This window comes from Pan paniscus, chromosome 1 (genome assembly GCF_029289425.2).
Source record: "Pan paniscus chromosome 1, NHGRI_mPanPan1-v2.0_pri, whole genome shotgun sequence".
NCBI lineage: Eukaryota > Metazoa > Chordata > Mammalia > Primates > Hominidae > Pan > Pan paniscus.
In genome coordinates, this window is record NC_073249.2 from 132,921,071 (window position 1) to 132,940,307 (window position 19,237).

General features: G+C 44.9%; 1 protein-coding gene across 1 annotated transcript in view; it reads left to right on the top strand.

The window, feature by feature from the left end:
* The window catches only part of ABCA4 (ATP binding cassette subfamily A member 4), a 128,400-nt gene that overhangs the window by 20,095 nt on the left and 89,068 nt on the right, over positions 1–19,237 (top strand). Inside the window, exons 6-7 of the mRNA XM_034931458.3 lie at positions 1,800–1,997; positions 17,364–17,453. Coding sequence (XP_034787349.3) covers positions 1,800–1,997; positions 17,364–17,453 — 288 coding nt within the window. The remainder of the gene's footprint in view (positions 1–1,799; positions 1,998–17,363; positions 17,454–19,237) is intronic.

Below are 19,237 nucleotides of genomic sequence, written 5' to 3' on the forward strand. Positions count from 1 at the left end.
CTCATTGAACATGGATTTGTGTCCTTTACCATCAGGACTGGATACCCCTCCTGGTCCTTTCTGCCTGGGGTCTTAGCACAGCTCAGAAGGAACCTCACCATTCCCTCTCTCCATCTAGGGAATTAGAAGATGACAGGGGCACAGTTCTCTGGCTCACCCCCAGCCCAGTAAACTCCTGGACATGCTTCAAGGCCCAGCTCAGATGTTGCCTCCTCAGTGAAATAATTTATAAACCCACCCTTCTTTGTCCTGCCTTCTCCCTCTTCCCTACTCACTGGAGAGTTAACAGGTGATGGTTAAGCTCTGGGTTCAAATCTCACAAGGCCACACACTTAGCTATGTGACTTCAGGCAAGTTAATTAACCACTCTGTGCCTCTCGTTTCCTCATTTGTAAAATGGAAATAGTAAAAGTGCCTACCAGCATGGCAGTTGAAGTTAAAAGAAATAATATATGTGAACACTTGGAAGGGCGCCTGACACATAGTAAACTCTCAGTAAATACTAGCTGCTTTTAGTAGCTATTCTTAACACGCCCTCTTCAGTGCTCTGGTTTCACTATGTTTTATGGGTCCCTGAGATTGCAAGTGTCCACACCGACTCATGGTCAGCTGTAACCTGTGCCTCGTGTGGGGACCAGGCTGCCATGTGTAGTCTGGACAGTGTAGGAGGTGGCAGAGCTCAGGCCTGTTCTGCCCTCCAGCCCAGAGAGCCATGTCGTTAGATGTCATGGGAGACTGTGGTGCCCCGGGAATCTCATGAATTTGCCCACGGTACTCAGGGTCTGTCCAATGCTATGGGAGTCCAGGACTCCAGGAGCCAGTTAAGGTGCTGGGTGGCCACAGGTCCCTGGCCAAGGTCCAGGCCTCTCCCCTGCCACCTGATCCTCGAGAGGCCATCACGAGGGTTGTACTTCAAGAACCACTATCCTTGAGCTCCCTAGGAGCTGCAGAATGTGCACTATGCAGGGCTTAGGGTCTGCAGACAAAATAGATGCAGGGTGTCTAGTTAAATTCAAATTTCAGATAAACAACAAATAATTTTTTCAAATAATTGTGTTCTATTTGGACCCTATTTGGGACATATTTGTACTAAAAATTATTCATTTATCTGAAATTCAGATTCGACTGGGCATCTGGTACTTTTGTTTGCTAAATCCAAGAGCAAATTTGTTCTAGCTACCTCTCAACCCCACCTTCAGAGAGGAAGCCTTGATGGTACTGTAACATCATGCTGTAAGAAGGGGATCCCTTGAATTGTAAATGGCACTCTGATAAGGTGAGGTATGGGGATTGTATTGGTTTCCTGTTGCTGCTGTCATAAATTACCACAAACTTACTGGTTTCAAACAACACAGATGCATTATCTTACGGTTCTGGAGGTCACAAGTCTGAAAGTTAGGGCATCAGCAGGACTGCATTCCTTACTGCGGAGTTCTAGAGAAAAATCCATTTTCCTGCCTCCTTCAGCCTCCAGAGACACTCCACATTCTTTGGCTAGTGGTCTCCTTCCATCTCCAAGGCCAGTGGGGGCTTATCAAGTCTTTCTCACATCACATGACTCTGTTTCTTCTGCCTCCCTCTTCTACATTTAAGGGACCCTTGTGATTACACAGGGGCCCACCTAGAAAAGCCAAAATAATCTCCTTATTTTAAAATCAGCTAATCAGTAGCTTTAATCCCATCTGCGATCTTAATTCCTGTCGCCATGTAACATAAGGTATTCTCAGGTTCTGTGGGTTAGGACGCGGGTGTCTTTCCTACCACAGGGCAGTTTCTATTGTTGCCTCTTCTCCCTGCAGTTCGCTCATGGAGTCCCAGACCTGGCGCTGAAGGACATCGCCTGCAGCGAGGCCCTCCTGGAGCGCTTCATCATCTTCAGCCAGCGACGCGGGGCACAGACGGTGCGCTATGCCCTGTGCTCCCTCTCCCAGGGCACCCTACAGTGGATAGAAGACACTCTGTATGCCAACGTGGACTTCTTCAAGCTCTTCCGTGTGGTAAGGGAGGGGTTTGGCTGCTCGCCAATTGCAAGGTGATTCCTGGGGTAGCAGAGCCTCACGAATTGACCTTGGGGAGGGCGTGAGCCTGGTGTTCTGGACAATCCTTGCAAAAGCTCCAGGCTCCCAGGGCTCAAAAAATCACAACTGATAGTATTTCTAGAACAGTGGCCCAGGGACCCAGAAGTCACTATGAGGTTCACCATTAGGTATGTGGCTGTGGCATGTTTGTGTCCACTCTAAATGTGGGGATAATCCCCTTTATCTCCTCTAACAGAGTGGTAAAGGAAGGAGGAGGCCTGGTTTGACTCCCTGACCTGCTATTTCCTAGCCAGGTGATCATGGTAAGATATTGAACCTTTTCTGGTCCCAGTACTCATCTATAAAACAAATATAATACTTTACAGAGTGGTAGGAATTATACAAGAAAAAGTATATGCAAAACATTTCATAAATTTTAATAAATGATGGCCCCATGCTTCTTCCTCTGGAAATGGTCTCAACCTCAATGGTTGGTGTTTCTAGAGAGAAAAAACGACAGAGAAAGTTTCATAGTCTCAAAAATTTGGAAAGCCCTGATCTAGCTCAACCCTTTGTTCTAGAACTGCATCCCAGACAGACTGCTTGGGACCTGAAAATATCTACTCCTTTGCTAGGAGGATAAGATGAGAAGGAATTAGATAAAGGAGGTGTAGAGCAGAGGTTTTCACACTGCAAAGTGCATAAAAACCATCAGAGGGCCGGGCGCAGTGGCTCATGCCTGTAATCCCAGCACTTTGGGAGGCCGAGGCGGGCGGATCATGAGGTCAGGAGATAGAGACCATCCTGGCTAACACGGTGAAACCCCGTCTCTACTAAAACACACACACACACACAAATTAGCCAGGTGTGGTGGCGGGCGCCTGTAATCCCAGCTACTGAGGAGGCTGAGGCTGGAGAATGGCGTGAACCCGGGAGGCGGCGCTTGCAGTGAGCCGAGATTGCGCCACTGCACTCCAGCCTGAGTGACAGAGCAAGACTCCGTCTCAATAAAAACAAACAAACAAACCAACCAAAAAAACCCATCAGAGAAGTTGGTAAAAGATGCAAGTGCTAAATCCCCACCCCCAATCACTGTGATTCAGAAGAACCAGGCCAGGCCCAGAATCTATCCTGTTACCTTAGGCGATTCTGATGAAGACCATTGTAGGCCACACTCTCAGAAACACTCAAAATTAGAATCCTTCAGAGAAGGTGGCATATATAATATTTCTAGCATGGAATTATGTTTTTTTTCTTTTGCCTACATTTTAATTTCTAGAACTGTGTTGTAGGGAATGTCAGTCACTAAGAACTTGATTGAGGAACTGTGTTTTGTCTGTTTCATGACTGCTCTCTCAAGTCCCAGGAAACTCACTTTCAGCTTGTCTTAAAAAGCAAGCTGAAGGCTTTTAAAAATGAAGCAACATGAAATAAGACACCGCAGTTTCTGGCACAGTCCATGCTTAATCCCTTTCAATGTGTGACTTTCCGTGGAAAGTTACTCTACGATTTTCCCAGCTCGTCAGGGTGGGGCCCCAGAGTGAGTATGAAGGGTCAGAGCCTAGGGATGCCACCATCAGTGAGAGCCCAGGACCCCAGAAAAGGTCTCTTGGCTCACCACACTATAGGAAAAATAAAAAGCAATGTAGTCCAAATGTCTCTATCCAAAGTTTCAAAAAGAACCTGATTTTAGACACGCTCCTTGACTTGTTTTCAGAATCAGACAGAAGAGTGAGGCAACAAAGGTCCCTTATTCCAGGCAGCTGAATACCAGCACAGCCAGGAGTCCAGTGCTGGTGTTTGCAGAGCCGCCAGAGGCTCCCTCTCAGGTGTCCAGGGCCCGCATGCTTTGTAGAATGGGCAGAATGAGCAATGTCTGTGCACCTGGGCTTTGCAGGCAGGGCCTGGGTACCCAGGTTCGTGCAATCCTCTCGTCACCATGAAGGGAGCAGCATCATTCTTCCCTTCTTGAAGCACCTTGGCCACCAGTATAGGTAAATTTACCTCCCAGGACATGACCATTGATTCTGGGATGTCAATGCCAGAGATAGTAGGGTAAATCGGCACCTGGGTAAAACTTTCCATTGGAGACTAGAACCAAAACTCAGGACACTGGCTTCCAAATGTTTCTTTATCAGACAAGAAAGACCAAGTCTTTCCTTACGTCTTCACATGCTGCCTTGGCAAATGCTAGCATTCAGAAACCCTGGGCTACCTTGACCTGTCACCCTTGCAGACCTCAGACGGGTCCTGGGGGCTTGCTTTCTCCGTTTCTGTGTGCAGGCACTCAAACCTGCATCAGGCACCTGTGAAGGGCCGGGCACTGTGCTGAGGCCAAGGCTCCAAATGTGAACCTTCCACCCTCACTGAACTCACAGCCAGACCAGAGACAAGCAAACAGGACATTTCACAGCAGTGCAGCCTAGAAAGGGCCAACACCAGCAGCATTTGTCCCCCCGAGCGGTAGCTTTTAGAAGCTTCCCCAGTGATTCAATGTGTCCTACAAATGCCTGGCCCCCACTCCCAGAGATTCTGAGTCAGCTGGCCTAGGGTGCAGCCTTGACTTCACTGTGTTAAAAAGCTTCCCAGATAAGTCCAATGTCCGGCCAAGATTGAGAATCACTGACCTAGAGTTTAATTTACCACCTCAGTCTCTATAGACCACGCATAATAATAGTACCCCACACACCTCTGAGGGTCCAAAGAACTTTCATTTGATCACCCATGAGACCACCGTGGTGTGGAGATGCTTTCTCTCTCCTGTTCTCTTAACAAAGCTGGTGAGCGACAGAGCCTGCAGTGGACCGGGAGACGGCCCAGAGGAGAAAGCTCTGCCGTAGCCGGCCTCAGTTAACCTCGGAGCACCACCCCTACCTGTTCTCCTCTCACTCCTGCTTCCGTCTCGGTGGAGAAAGATCCAACCGAAGCAGGACACATCTAGTCTTCTGGTGCCTTTAAAATGTACTTTTCCATTTGACAAATGGATTACACTAAAAACAAAAATTTACAAAAAAAAAAAAAACAAAAACAAAACCTGAAAGAAATTGCAGGCATTAAAATGGGACTTTGCCTTTATTGCTCCTGGGCCCATCCTATTTGGGTTTTTAGAAAAACAAGCCTGAGGCAGGCCCAGAAAGGCTCAGGGCAGACCCTCCGACCCTCTGAAAGGAGCATCAGGCAGGCAGGGGCTGCTCCGGGGCCGGGGAAGGGGCCCCGCTGGGACGCGGCTGTTATTGCAGCTGGTTGGCGCGCAGCCATGCTTAGCTGCAGTGCGGGAATGCTGGGCCTTCTGTTCTGGGCTGTTTCTCATACGCACGTAGGCCAGTGTATAAATAAGGTTTTATTAAATGCCAAATGAGTTCTCATTAACAAAGAAAGAGGGAAAATCTCAGTAAACCACTGTGACGGCATCTGCCCACTTTGAGTCAGGAGCTGGGGGTGTGAGTGCAACCTCCGAGACAAGGGAACCTGTGGAGCCCAGAGAATCGGAGGGGGGCGCTGGGGTTAGCACCGACTGAGACCAGCTGTGTTTTCTCTCGGTTCCTTGGAGATCAGAAGTGAGTGTTGTCATCTTCAAACAATCCAAAGGCAGTACCCATGGCCTTACTACATCCCTCCCACACCATCCCACCCATCCCCGCGCGTACACTCACACGCTCATTTGCACACTATCGCACACGCTCACTTGCGTGCGCACACACAGATTGGTGACCTAGGTGGACTGGGAGAGAAATAAGAGCCAAATGACTGGATTTTCTCCAAGGAAATTTATTAATAGCCCCTCTTGGTTTCACCTGAAGGAGCTTGTCTTCACCTGCGGCCTTTGCAGGCTTAACGCCCCCAGCTTGAAACCCAGAAGCTCAGACTTGGGCCCAAGGTATTATTAGTGCCAACACTACCTGAAATGTTTCGCACCTCATAAAAAATGGTGTGTCAGTTTCGGGTGAGAGGTTGGGACGCTTCCCATCTGATTTGGCCCAAGGCATGCATGCCCCTCCTCCTCCTTCCCCTTCTCCTCCCCCTCTTCCCCCTACCATCCTTCCTGTTTTCTCTCCAACTCTGGTGCACAGCTTTGAAATCTTGCTGAGAAGCAAATCTGTCCCTTCTGCTTTGAATGTTTATTTGTGGAAGTTCGGCAGGGGAACCGAGGCGGGTGCCAAGACCTGCCATGCTGCTGGGAAGTCTGAGTCTCCCTCCCTTCCCCCTCCTAAATGCTTGTTGATAGAGAAAAGTCAGCCTCCTCGGCATTTGGGCTCACGGTTTTCCTTTGAAAATGCTTCCAGTGTGGCATGATTCAGCTTTCTTTTCTGTCCCCCAACCACTGCTCTGTTGTCATTTTTACTTTTCTGATTGCATTTTATCCGTGTCTCTTTGACTACGGGGTGGCTGGACGTTGAGTTCGAGGAAGAAAAGGGCCCAATCTTGGGGTTCTGACTACATGCGCCCATCAATGTCCTGTTTCATTCTTGGCTCTGGCTCCCTGAATTCCTGAGTCACTGGGGAGAAGCGTGGGTGGACCGCCCCCTACCCAGTGAGAGTTGCCACAGTTGCTGCTCTCCTGGGTCATTGGTTGCAGATTGTTAAACTTCACCTATGCATTTCAACTTTCGGATGGATATTGCTGCGTCAAGTGTCTGGGAAAGCCCCCACAGCTACAGGATTTTACAGTGAGGTCCCACTAATGACTTGACGTCATGACTTCCTCATTCTTTCCAATTTCTCCCACTTCTCCGTAAGGGTTTTGGGAAGGGGAGAAGAGAAAGGAGTGATTCCCGAGTGCCAGTACCAGGAAACAGCAGGGCTGTTGGGAGGAAACAAAACTAAGTCAGGAAGGTTTTTGTTGTTGTTTTTGGGGGGTTTTATGAAAATATTCAAGCCACAGCAAATATATTTGATTTATAGCATTAGTATTTTTTCTGCCTGCATCTACAAAAATCTTTACCTATTACAATCAAAATATCCTCTGGGTGAATGGATTTCAACAAAGAAGAAATAAAAATGAAGTAGAAGAGAGGCCCCTTCGTGCACATTGAGCCTACTGGCTGGATTGTCACTTGCCTGCCTTGATGTCTTTTCAGCTCCAGGCAGGCAGTAGGCCAGGGCTTATTTTCATGACAGATCAGATGTTGCTTTTATGGATTTACAAAGAAAGAAATACTGAGAAGTCAAAACTGAAGTCACTTAAGACAAGAGCAGGCCCCTGGGAAGGCTGCCATTGAGGATAATGAGTCCTGGGGTCCTGGCCTTTGTTCAGTAAATACGCACTAGGCGCCTACAATGTGTGCACCAATGTGTGAGGCATCAGGTTCTCTCCAGGGTCAGTTGGTTTTAAGAAAGGTTTTGGATTCTGATATGTTTTATCTCTACAGAACAGTAGCTCTTAACCTTTCTTATGGGTTAGGATTACCTTCGAGAATCTGACTACAGCTCTAGACCTGTTCCCTAAAGAAAACTAAGTTCACAGGGACACACAGGATGGGGCTCATGGAGCAGCTGAAGCCAGACCCCAGGTTAATAGCCTTTACATTAAAATGTTTTTCTACCTACCACTAATATGCATTCTTTACTAAGAGGTCTCAATATACACCGATTCTTCCTTAACTCTGTTTATGAAGTATTCAGCATCCTCCCTGCCCCCTTCAGCATCCTCCCTGCCCGCTTCAGCATCCTCCCTGCCCCTGAGCACAGGATCCAATGGCGTGAGGACCACAGGCCTGGGCAGCTGCTGGGGCATACAGGCATCTCTTAGTGGCTGAGAGACTGGGCCCTGGCTCTATGTTGGCTCCTAACTTGCTGCCATTTAAAGGAAATCTTAGCCTCCCATCCATAAAATCGAGAAAATAAGACTTGTCCTACCTAGCTCATGGAATAGTAATGAAATTCACATTAGAGAAGAGTTGGAAAAACACTTTGAACAAAAAGCATTTTGCTCTTATGAAAGCACAGCCTCTTTTGAGAGGCCCTTTGCTCCCCATTTCTCCTTCTTCAGACCCCCCAGACTAGGAGAAGATCTGTCTCATGGAGTGACCTTTTGGCTGCCTCTAGATTCCAAGCTCAGTTTTGCTTTCATTAACCACAGATACTGGGACGGACAGAAAAAGACCTAGTTTCTGTTGAGCCAAAGAGTCTCATAACTTGTCTGTTCACATACCCAAGAGCCCACCCTCTAGTTGAGACACTCAGTTCCCTCTCATTCTGGGAGACTGCGTGTCTCTGTGACCTCCTGGTAGAGACCGTTTGACATGTCCCTCAACCCCCCAGTGATTGAGTCTGAATTCTCCACTGATGACGCATTTCCTAGCACTCAGGGTGTCCCCTCCTGGTTGCCCCCTCACCACTGAAGCCCGCTTCCTCCCTTTTCATTTGATGCTTAACAACTGTCAGTTTGCAAGAAACATGCTTCAAATCCACATTCTCCCAGTTGCCTAGCAACAACTTCCCTCCCGGATAAATGTGGGTTTCCTGTAGCTCAGCCCAGGACTGAACACAGCAGCACACACTTCTGTCCACTGCTTCAACTGCTTTTCACCTCTGGTCTGCATGCCTTCAAGACTGCAGCTCATCCCTCCCTTCAGAACCTTCCATAGCCTGCAGAGGCCATGTCTGCCCCAAAAAGACACATTGAACCTGAGGCTACTTATTTACCCTTGTGTTAGGTATATCCTCAACTTAGAAATTAATACTGTTTCCAGATTGTCTTCTTTGAATCACAGAAAGTAAAACAACGAAACATTCAATGCTTAAGACATTTCATGTGCGGCTGGGTGACATCTGTTTGATGAACACATTTGATCCAAAGCATCAGAAATACTATGCAAACAAGACTTTTTAGGAGGTGATAAACATGTCTGTTCTACCTTAAGAAAAAAATATTACACAGTCCCAAGGGAGAGACATGGTTTTGATCCCAGACAACCCAAGCAGAGGCCTCTTAGGGCCGGAATCATCTTGGCTGCTGCCTAGGACCTTATATCAATTTCTTAAGCACAGGATCAAGGCCTAAGGGCCCCTTAGACTGACCTCAGTTAGTAGAGGCAGATCCCTTCACAGCCTTATCTTCCTTAGAGGTCTAGTCTGATCTTGAACTTCGGCTGGCAGTGCTGTCAGTTGTGATGTGTGACATGGAAGAGTTATTTGTTACTTGGAAAATTAAGAGAACTTATTTTGCATAGGAAATGTGTGTGTGTGTGTGTGTGTGTGTGTGTGTGTGTGTGTGATGATGTTTGCCATTTTGATCTGTGACCTTTTTGTCCAGAAATAGTTTCTCAGTTCCATTCCAACTAAACTTACAGTCTCTTCCGGTTCTTTGACAGAAACAATTCATGTGAATTTGAACAGATAATAGGGAAGGGGAAACCAAAAGAAGAGGAGAGCCCTGGGAAAGTTATTTTATAATTTATGGCAACCTCATCAGGCAACTGTGAACAGGTACATATGGAGGGCTCCCTCGGGACCAGGCAGTATTCAGAGATGTAAGGTGTGAGGACCGGACCCTCATCATTTACCATTCCCACTAAAAAGAGCTGGGAAGGAAATTGTAGCTGTAGCACCAGGCACGTAACTGGAGCTTAGTAACTATTTGGTGAAGGAATATTATTAAATTATTAACAAGATGGAAAAAAGAGTATTAACCACACAAAAATGCATCTCGAGCTATTGTTTCTCTGTTCCCTTTCCCCCAAATTCCTGGTCTTGCTCTTATCTGGCTGTCTCTCTAGTCACTCTTTCTTGCTGACTCTCTTCACGTTCCTTTCTCCACCTGGAATTCCCGGGCCCTCCCCTTTTACTTACAGACACTGTCCTCACTCTCACAGTCATCAGTTTGTCTCTTTACAAACCTCAGCTCAAGTGTCACTTCCCCGTCCCCAGGTGAAACTGACTGCTCCCTCCCTGTAAGTCACCGTGATGACTGCTATATATAGCCCTCATGGAACCTAAAACCTCAATAGACACAGTCTCTTTCCTACTCTGTTATAGTTTATTTACTCATTAATTACCACAACACGTATTATTGAGCACCTACTGTGTACCATGCCCAGAAGATAAAAGACAAACAAAATAAAACCTATTCCTATGCTTAATGAGTTTACAGTCTAGTGGAGAGATAGATACATTAAAAAATAACAGCAAACCAAAATAAAAGTGGTAAATAAATGCACTGAGAAAGACAGGAATAGCTAGGAGGGGCACCTAACCCCTAGGGAAGGAAAGCTGGAAGAGCATGGTGATGGGGGAAGAAGGCTTTCTGGAGAAGGTGAGGTAGTTTGAAATGAGTTGACTTTGGCCAGTAGGGGTAGAGTGAGAATGGGGTGAGACAGGGTGGGTTGGTCATTTTGATCCATTAGTCCTCAAAGTGATAGGACTAGCGGCTAAGGACTGCAGGCTTTACAGAAGCCTACAAAACTATTTGAGATTTGAAGTTTTTTTTTTTTAATTGGCTCCAAAAGAAAATGAAAAAACTTTAGAATTATAATGAATGAATATTAAATGAATATTTAAGGAAGGTAATTTTATTCAACTTCATTGTTACATTTAGTTAAAACAGGCCCTTGAGTTTCATTCAACACTGTTTTATCATACCGTTGATGAGAGAAAACAAAACTGATTCCTGGCCAGGGCCACTGTCAGCGTGGGGTTTGCACATCTTTCCCATGTCTGCTTGGGTTAGCTCCAGGTACTCCTGTTTCTCCCACATCCCCAAGATGTGCCCATTAGTGGAAACGGTGTGTCTGCATGATTCCAACGTGAGTGAGTGTGGGTGTGGGAGTGAGTGCCCCTGCCATGGGAGGGCATCCTGTCCAGGTTAGATTCCTACCTTGTGCCCTGAGCTGCTGGGATGGAATCCAGCCACCCATGACTCTGAACTGAAATAATTGGGTGAATAATTATCTTACTTTTTAATTAATCTTTGAAAATGTATGTATAGTTCACATGTATTTCAATATTTAATATTAGAAGTATTTTAGTCTTTATTTTGAAGTTTGGTGATTTATTGTAACCAGAAACAAGCTATAGAAACTTAATTTTGGGCCAAGTGCAGTGGCTCACACCTATAATCCCAGCATTTTGGGAGGCCGAGGCAGACGCATCACTTGAGGTCCGGAGTTCAAGATCAGCCTGGCCAACATGGTAAAACCCTGTCTCTACTAAAAAATACAAAAATTAGCCAGATGTGGTGGGCACCTGTAGTCCCAGCTACTTGGGTGGGTGAAGCAGGAGAATCACTTGAACCCGGGAGGCGGAGCAGTGAGCAGAGATCGTGCCACTGCACTCCCGCCCTAGGCGACAGTGTGACACTCCATCTCAAAAAAAAAAAAAGAAAGAAAAGAAAGAAACTTAATTCTGGTTTATATCAATTAGCCTGTGGTAAAATTGGTTTCATTATAGGCATTTCACTTAGTTGAAGTTTCCAATAACCTGTGGATGAATTAAGTGAGGATTTACTATATTCATAAAATCTTAAATTCCAAAGCCTATTTGCAGTTCAGGTTTTTCCACTTTACAAACATTTCTAAGTATTCACAATGATTGCTTAAAATTCATACCAGATAAATCATTAAATAAGTTGTTCAAAGTCAAATAATTTCATAAGTAAAAATTAGGAGCTTTTAGAAAACTATACCTACATAGACCTAGACCTATAGATAGACAGAGATCTGAATAGATATGGACACAGATGCTTTCCAAAGTGTTCATGTGATGTGTGGTGGAGTTTCAAGACCAGAGTGTGCCTGGGTCCTGCAGAAGTAAAGGAGAGGGGATGGAGAGAAGATTGTCCACATGGCCATGGGCAATCTCCCACCCACACTCAAGTGAGGAAGACAGGAAACAAATTCAGAAAGAAGAGGAAATAATCAAAACTGATGGGAGCTTGTGACTGATTTACTTATGCGCAGCCTCCCTGGAGACATGAGTGTGGCTGTTCCTTAGGTTGTGCCTCTGGGCTCCTACCCCCTCTTAGATGCCTTCCTATTATCTAGGACCTGGTTGCTTTTTGTCTGCATAGCTTCTTTGGATTCCAGTCTTTGATGCCAGCTTCCTCCTAAAGTAGCCTTTCAGATGTCCCTTGGTTACCCTCTGCTATCTAAGGGCTCATCCTACCCCACACTCATTCCCAGCACCAATTTCTGGATCTCCAGGCTGGAGATTTAGACAATGGGATGAGAAGAACCCATGATGACTCCCAGACAGAAAGTGGTGCCAGCCACAGAAAGGGCACACAGGCACAGAAGTTGGTTTGGGGCAAGACGATGTGGTCAGTTCAGAACACGCTGGATCTAGGCAGATGCCCAGCAGACAGTTGGATATGTAAGTCTGAAGCTCTGGGGAGAGGTCTAGGTTGGAGGTACAGATTTAGAAGTCATCAACAAAAAGGTAGCAGATTAAATGATAAAGGAAATGAGACTATCCGGGGAGTGTGCAGAGTGAGAGGAGCAAGGGAGGCCCTTGGGAACCTCAGCACTTCAGGGGAAGGTAGAGGCACAGTTGCTGGTGGGAAAGGCAGAGAAGTAGCAAAGCAAACCAGGCAAAAGCAGTGTCACAGACGACCAGGGAGGAAAAGGACATGATCAAAATGTTGAGAAAAGCAGAGAGGTTTGAAAATACAAGAAGCAAAAATGTCCACCAGACTTAAAAACCAGGAGAAAACTGGGGGGTTCTTGATAAAGCATCTTAGTAGGATGGTGAGGGTGGAAGCCAGGGAAGTGTTGGTGAGGAAGTGAAGTCACTGATTACGGACTATGCTTAAAAGAATGTGGGAGTGAAGGGTGGAAGAGAGAAATTAGACTGTAGCTAGGGAGACATAAGCGATCAGAGGTAGATTCTTTCTCTCCTGTGGGAGAATCTTGCACGTATACACAGCATGACAACAGTGATGGAAGGGCTGGCGAAGCCTCAGGGAGACTCTTGAAGGTAAAGCCCATGAAGGGAGGACTTTGTTTCATTCATTGCCGTGTCCCCAGCACCTGGCACAATAGCAGACACTCAATACATATTTGTCAAATGTGGGATTTTATCATTTAGAAACTGCACCTGGCTGTGAGTAACAAAAGTCAGAGAAACCATGGGTTTCATTTTTCTCCCCAGGCAGAGTCTGGAGCTGGGTCCTCCAAGAGGGGTTTGGAGCACCACAGGTTTCCTCAAGACCCCCAGGCTGCCCTGTGTTTCCCTCCTTCATCCCCAGCATATGCCTGTCGTCTGGTGACCTCAAAACACCTGTGCTGCCTCCTCCAGCACATCCATGTTGCAGGCAGGGGCCAGGCAAAGGGCAGAGGGGCCTACTTCAAAAGACCATTTCCAGAAACCCCATCCTATGACTTCTCCTGGTGTCTTTTTGGTTACCATTGTGCCATAGGCTCACCCTGTATACATGGGAGGCTGGGCCAGGCATTATGACTTTTAGCAATATTGCATAGATAAGCATCAATCTTTGGCACTGTGACGAAGCCTAGTCACTCAGTGCTAGGCAAGGTTAATGGAATGGGTTGGTGTGTGCATTATTCTTGTGGTCTTTCTTATGCTTCATGTTATACATTTATTAGGACTTTTAGGCAACAGGGGGATAAAAATGCAGAGGAGATGCATGCTATGATCTGAATGTTTGCATCCTCCCCAAAATTCATATGTTGAAATCTTCATCCCCAAGATGATGGCATTAGGAGGTGGGGCCTTTTGGAGGCAATTAGGTCATGACTGGGATTAGTGCCCTTGTAAAACCCCAGAAAGCCAGCTTGCCGCTTCCACCATATGAAGACACAGAGAGAAGATGCCATCTACGAATCAGGAAATGAGCCCGCACCATGCAATAAACCTGCTGGAGCCTTGATCTTAGACTTCCCAGCTGCCAGATCTGTGGGAAATAGATTTCTGTTGTTTACCCAGCTTATGGTATTTTGTTGTAGCAGCCAGAGTGAACTAAGACAGTGCTGATCTCGTATTCTTGGAGGGAACCCTTAGTCTTTAGGGAAAGCAAAGCCACCCTTTGGGGCAGGGTGTTCTCCAAGTGCTGCCACATATGCTGATGTGGTTAAACTGCAAACTATGGTAAAAATGTGGAGGTCTGTGGAATTGTCAATCAGGAAAAAGATATAAAAAGAAGTTACAGTCTTGGTGCTTCTGGAAGGATATGTGCCAAATTGTTAACATTGATTATCCTTGGGTAGAGATGTGGGGAAGTTTGCAGAGACAGTTTTGCCTTATACTTTATATAAGTAAACAGCTACTACTTTGTTGTCTTAAAAAAAAAAAAAAAGCCTATGTGCTCTTCATGTGACTCAGAACTACCTAGGCAATACAATTAATTGAATTAGTAAAATTGAGTGATTATGAATTTTCAGGAAGTCATTAATTTACCGCTTCTTTATTACATCCACTTCTAACAGGACTTCAATATAGGGGAATTTGACTTCAAGATAAAAAGACCAAATTTATTTACCCTTTTAAAAAAAGACAACTTAAAAGCAGACTTGTCTTACAGAACCTTCCTTAGTTGGACATTGATGAGTGTACAGAAAATGCAATGGATAAAAAGCTTGGTGATACAAAGATAAAAAGTAGGGTCCTGTCCTTAATGAACATACCATTTCATGGAGTATCAGGTGTATAAACAATTATAATCAATCTGCTTGTTATTCTGATAAGATCATTTACTCACACATCAAATACTGAGTGCCCACCACATGCCCAGCATACCTAGAAGTCATCCAGTATGATTTCTGTCTACATGGAGCATAGAGTCTTACAAGGGAGATAGATGACAAGTAAACGCCAGAATAATTACCAATGGTGAAGAGCACAAGGAAGGAAACAGAACTCCTAAAGAGAGCGTGGCTGGGCAGGGGTGAGCAAGAGGCATAGAAAAAGGGGCATCTAAATCTACTTGGGAGATCACATAGGTCATCATGTTAGGAATGAGACTTGAGGGATGAGTAGAAGTTTGCCAGGCAAAGAAGGAATGCGGGGGAATAGAGAGCAGAGCCAGGGGCAGGAGACAGCTGACGTGTGAGCAGACATAAAAAGAAGTCCATTGTGGCAGCAGAGAAGCAGGAGAGAAGGCAAGTGAGGGAGCCAGGCACCAGCTCACAGAGGTCATGTGTGTCATAACGTAGTAATGGCCTTCTCTTCTGGAGACAGTAGGGAGCCATGGAAGATGTTTGAGCAGGGAAAGCGACATGACTGGATTGGCCTGTTGGGTAACTCAGACCACAATGCATTGGAAGGGAGGGGGCTAGAGGCAAGGGGACTGGCAAGAAGGCCAGTCCTTTTTCTATGCCTATTTTGATAAAATATTCTAGAAGGGAAGTGAACAAAGGCAGTCCTAGAGAGGAAGAACAAAACAGATAGGATACTTCCTTAGTATTTGCTCATTCGACAATTTATTTTTGCATATACACTAAAGCCTTTTTTATTATTAAAACGTTTTATTATAGGAAAAAAGTATGAAAGTAGAGTGAATAATATAATGAGCTCCCATGGATCTATCACCCAGCTTCAACTATTATCAATATTTGGCTGTTCGTGTTTTAACTGTTCTCCACTTTTTTTTCCTGGAGTTTTTTTGAAGCAAATCACAGACAATATATCATTTCACCATATGTACTTCCCTCTGTATCTCTAACATGTAAGAACTTATTTGTTTTAACAAAATCACAATGCTATGATCATACCCAACAAAATTTATCATAATGTCTTAATAATACCTAATACCCATTTCATGTCCACTTTCCCCCAATTGTTACAGCTGGTTTGTTCAGATCAGAATCAAAATCCACCTGTGGCCATTTTACTGATATGTCTCTCAGGTCTCTTTTCATCTCTAATAATCTCAGGGGAGACAGGAGGGAGGATGGGCAGGACTTGGTGCTAACTTGCTTATTGACACACAGTTTTGCCTACTTGCTTCCTCCCTTCCCACCCACTCTTCTCAGCCCCACCCTCATATGGAAAAAACAGAAATTAAAGTGCTTTGCCCAGCACCCACTGAAGCTATTTCGAAGGAGTTTGAAGAGTACTCCCAGCAAGACAAATGCCTCGGTCCAGTGCTCAGGTCAAAGAGGGGAGACGCTTCTCAGTGATGTGGTGTCAATAGCAGCTTAGCTGTTCTTTCCTCTGGAAAATTCTACCCATGTGCTTTGTAACTCCCATACCTAACAAAGCCTTTTATTTCACAATTAGAAAATAAGCCTGAAATATGAATGCTGCCTGAGTGTACCTACATTTATTCTAGAGTTTCAGGGTCAAAAAGAATACAAGGACCTCTGCATCTATAGCCAAGAGGAGAGGGGCAAAGACACACAGCTACAAATGAGAACTTGGCTGGTCAAAGCCTAACTCCACCTGTTTGTCAGCGTTGATGCAAGTTAGGTCAGCCCAATGATCATTTAGGAGAACTGTGCTGGCAAATAAAAAGCAGAGGCTTTTGGTCCCCAGATACTTGGATGAGAATTACAAGTCCAGCTGGTTAAAAGGCGCATGCCCAGTGCTCACTTCACACCTACTCAGGAAGCACACTTGAGTTTGAAAACCACTGTCTTTACACTTAGAACTCAGTCCTACATGACTCCTCTAGGATCAGTGATTCCATCAGTTTTGAAACATGAAGCATGAAGTCAAACAGGACATGATCTTGGTTTCCAGAAAACCAGATGTTCACATCAGTCTCTGGAGCTTGGAGGCAGCACACCTGGGGACTTCCACATCCCCTGCCGAGGTGGCAAAAGCAGGAGCAGTGGTGAGTTCACATGGGCTGGGGTTTCCTGAACACTGCTGGCAATTGGAGAATCTGCAAGGGAACTTCTCCGACTCCTACCAGCAGCTGCTTTAAAATAAAGGTGATGTAGCTGGTCAAATCCTCCATGAGAGAGCAGTGTTGAATGGAGGAAGAGACACAACCTGTCTGAAAATGGCACAAAGGAAGAAAGATGTAAACAGTGATGAGAAGACTGCAGTGTCTACAAAGCTCCGAGGTGAACAGATGGGCACCCCAGGCCCGCAGCACTTCCTTCAGTCTCTGCCAGCTGCACTCTGTTTTCCTTCCTCCAGGAATCTTGTTTGGTGTCGCTAAAACAGCAATTAGAATCACTTTGAAATAGTGATAGTATTTAATATAACTATGAAACTATCTGTGATTGACAAGTGCAGCAAGGAGTCTTGGAATGAGAGCCTTTATTTTTTCAATTAAATAAAAGAGTTTTTTGTTTCTAAAAGTAATCTTGCAGAAAAGATCCTGCGATCAGAAAGAAGGAGGGGGGGGAGTTTTCAAGCATATAGGAGATCAGACTGTGCCTATGTGTGTATATACCTACAAACATATATATATTTAAAAAATTGTTTTACTGTCAATTACAGCTTCCCACACTCCTAGACAGCCGTTCTCAAGGTATCAATCTGAGATCTTGGGGAGGAATATTATCTGATATGTCACCAAGAATTCAAGAGGTGAGTAGCCTGATGGTAGTAATTATAATTTCATTATGTCTTTCCACCATTTACCCCACTTAGGTCAAATAATTTAATTGTATTTCAAACCTGTTCAAGGAAAAGTACATTTGATCTTTCCATCTAGCAATTTCAAAGCACCTGTTCACATCCCAAATTATCTGTGCTCTTAAGTAAGAGGCAGAAAGAAAGGATCCACCCTTCTGATTTCACATCAAAAAAGAAATGCCACTGGCAATAAGCAACTTGCCTGGTGTGGCATAAATCATCAGAAGACTTACAGTTGAATCTAAGTCTTTTCAGTACTGAGGTGGTTCATTATTCTGTTACAGTCTTAAAATTCACATAAATATATACTGCCAATGATAGTAGCATACACCTTTATAGCTTACAGGCACTCTTCTTCTAAGTGTTTTACCTATGTTGGCTTATTTCATCATAAAGAAAACAATGGGCTTTTGTGTTGTTTTGTAAAAAGATGCGCACATTTTAATTAACATCTGACTGCACAAGTCTCCTCCCATATAGAAATGGATTCTTCCACGCAACAGATAAGAGGTGCTGGGGATATGATGATGAACACGCAGATTTGGTCATGACCCTGTGGGAAAGAGAGATGGGAAAAAAACAATTCTCTTCAAGTGTGATGAGTGTTACGAAAGGGAGGGAAAAGTTGAAACAGGTTTTTTTCCAAACTTTTCTCCCTTCATTATTCGCAGCTGACTTGGGCTCCACCAACCTGGAAAACTGCATGGTTGGAATCTGTCTTTATAAAACGCATCTCAACCTGGGCCGAGTATGCACACTGATGTGTGGGAAAGTTAGAGAAGAGCCCATTGTACTAATGCTCACCTGCTACAGTGGGAGTCTCTGTTAAACAGTCTTTTCTTCATAGCATTAAAAAAATTTATATCAGTACAATAAGGTTGAAATTGATAGAGAATGTACAAACAATCCCCAAAGTATATCAACACTCTTAGTTCTGAGTAGAAGTTCCAGAAGGCTTCTTGACTGTCTAGATAGCAAGTCTAATCATTTGTGAACTAAGTTAAAGCAGAAGGCCCAGTTTATATGAATTGATATTACACCATTTGACCTGAGAACAGCCCCTTCATCTCTGAGTGCTTTGACTAAATGAGCAACATAATAATAGTAATAACCCCTTACAAGATGTCATAAGACTCACTGTTGTTGAAGCAATTTGAGATTTTGACTTTATTGAAGCATAGATGGTGATTATAGGCATGACTCACTGTGTGGATTCTCCCTGGGCTCATCAGTTTCAGAGGGCAAGTGTTGGCATGTGGACAAAGAGAGGGATGACACGTAAACATGGCTTATTGCAATGGGGAAATATTTTCAGTCTCACTGATTGAATCCTAATGGTTTTATAAATTCCCCAGTACCACTGAAAGCAAAGCAAGTAATAAGGTGTGTTTTAGGAATAAAAGCAGCATTATTTTAATTTCGTATTTTCCCCTAAAGCAAAGCCAAATGGCATTATGGGAGCCAAGCTACTGGCAGCTCCACCAGCCTTCTCCTGAGTTCTCGGCATTACAGATCTACCCTCAAAGGATGAGGCCAGCAAGCACCACAGGGTGCCCACATGGAGAAGAGAAGGCCACCAACCTCCTCTTAGCTGGCACAGAATTGAAAAAGTGTTTTTCCAGGAATGGATACTTCATCTGTTCTGTATTTCCTAGAATTTTAAAACGCACACACAGACACACACAGGCACGCACACACACACGCACACACACACGAGAAAACCACAAACCACACAT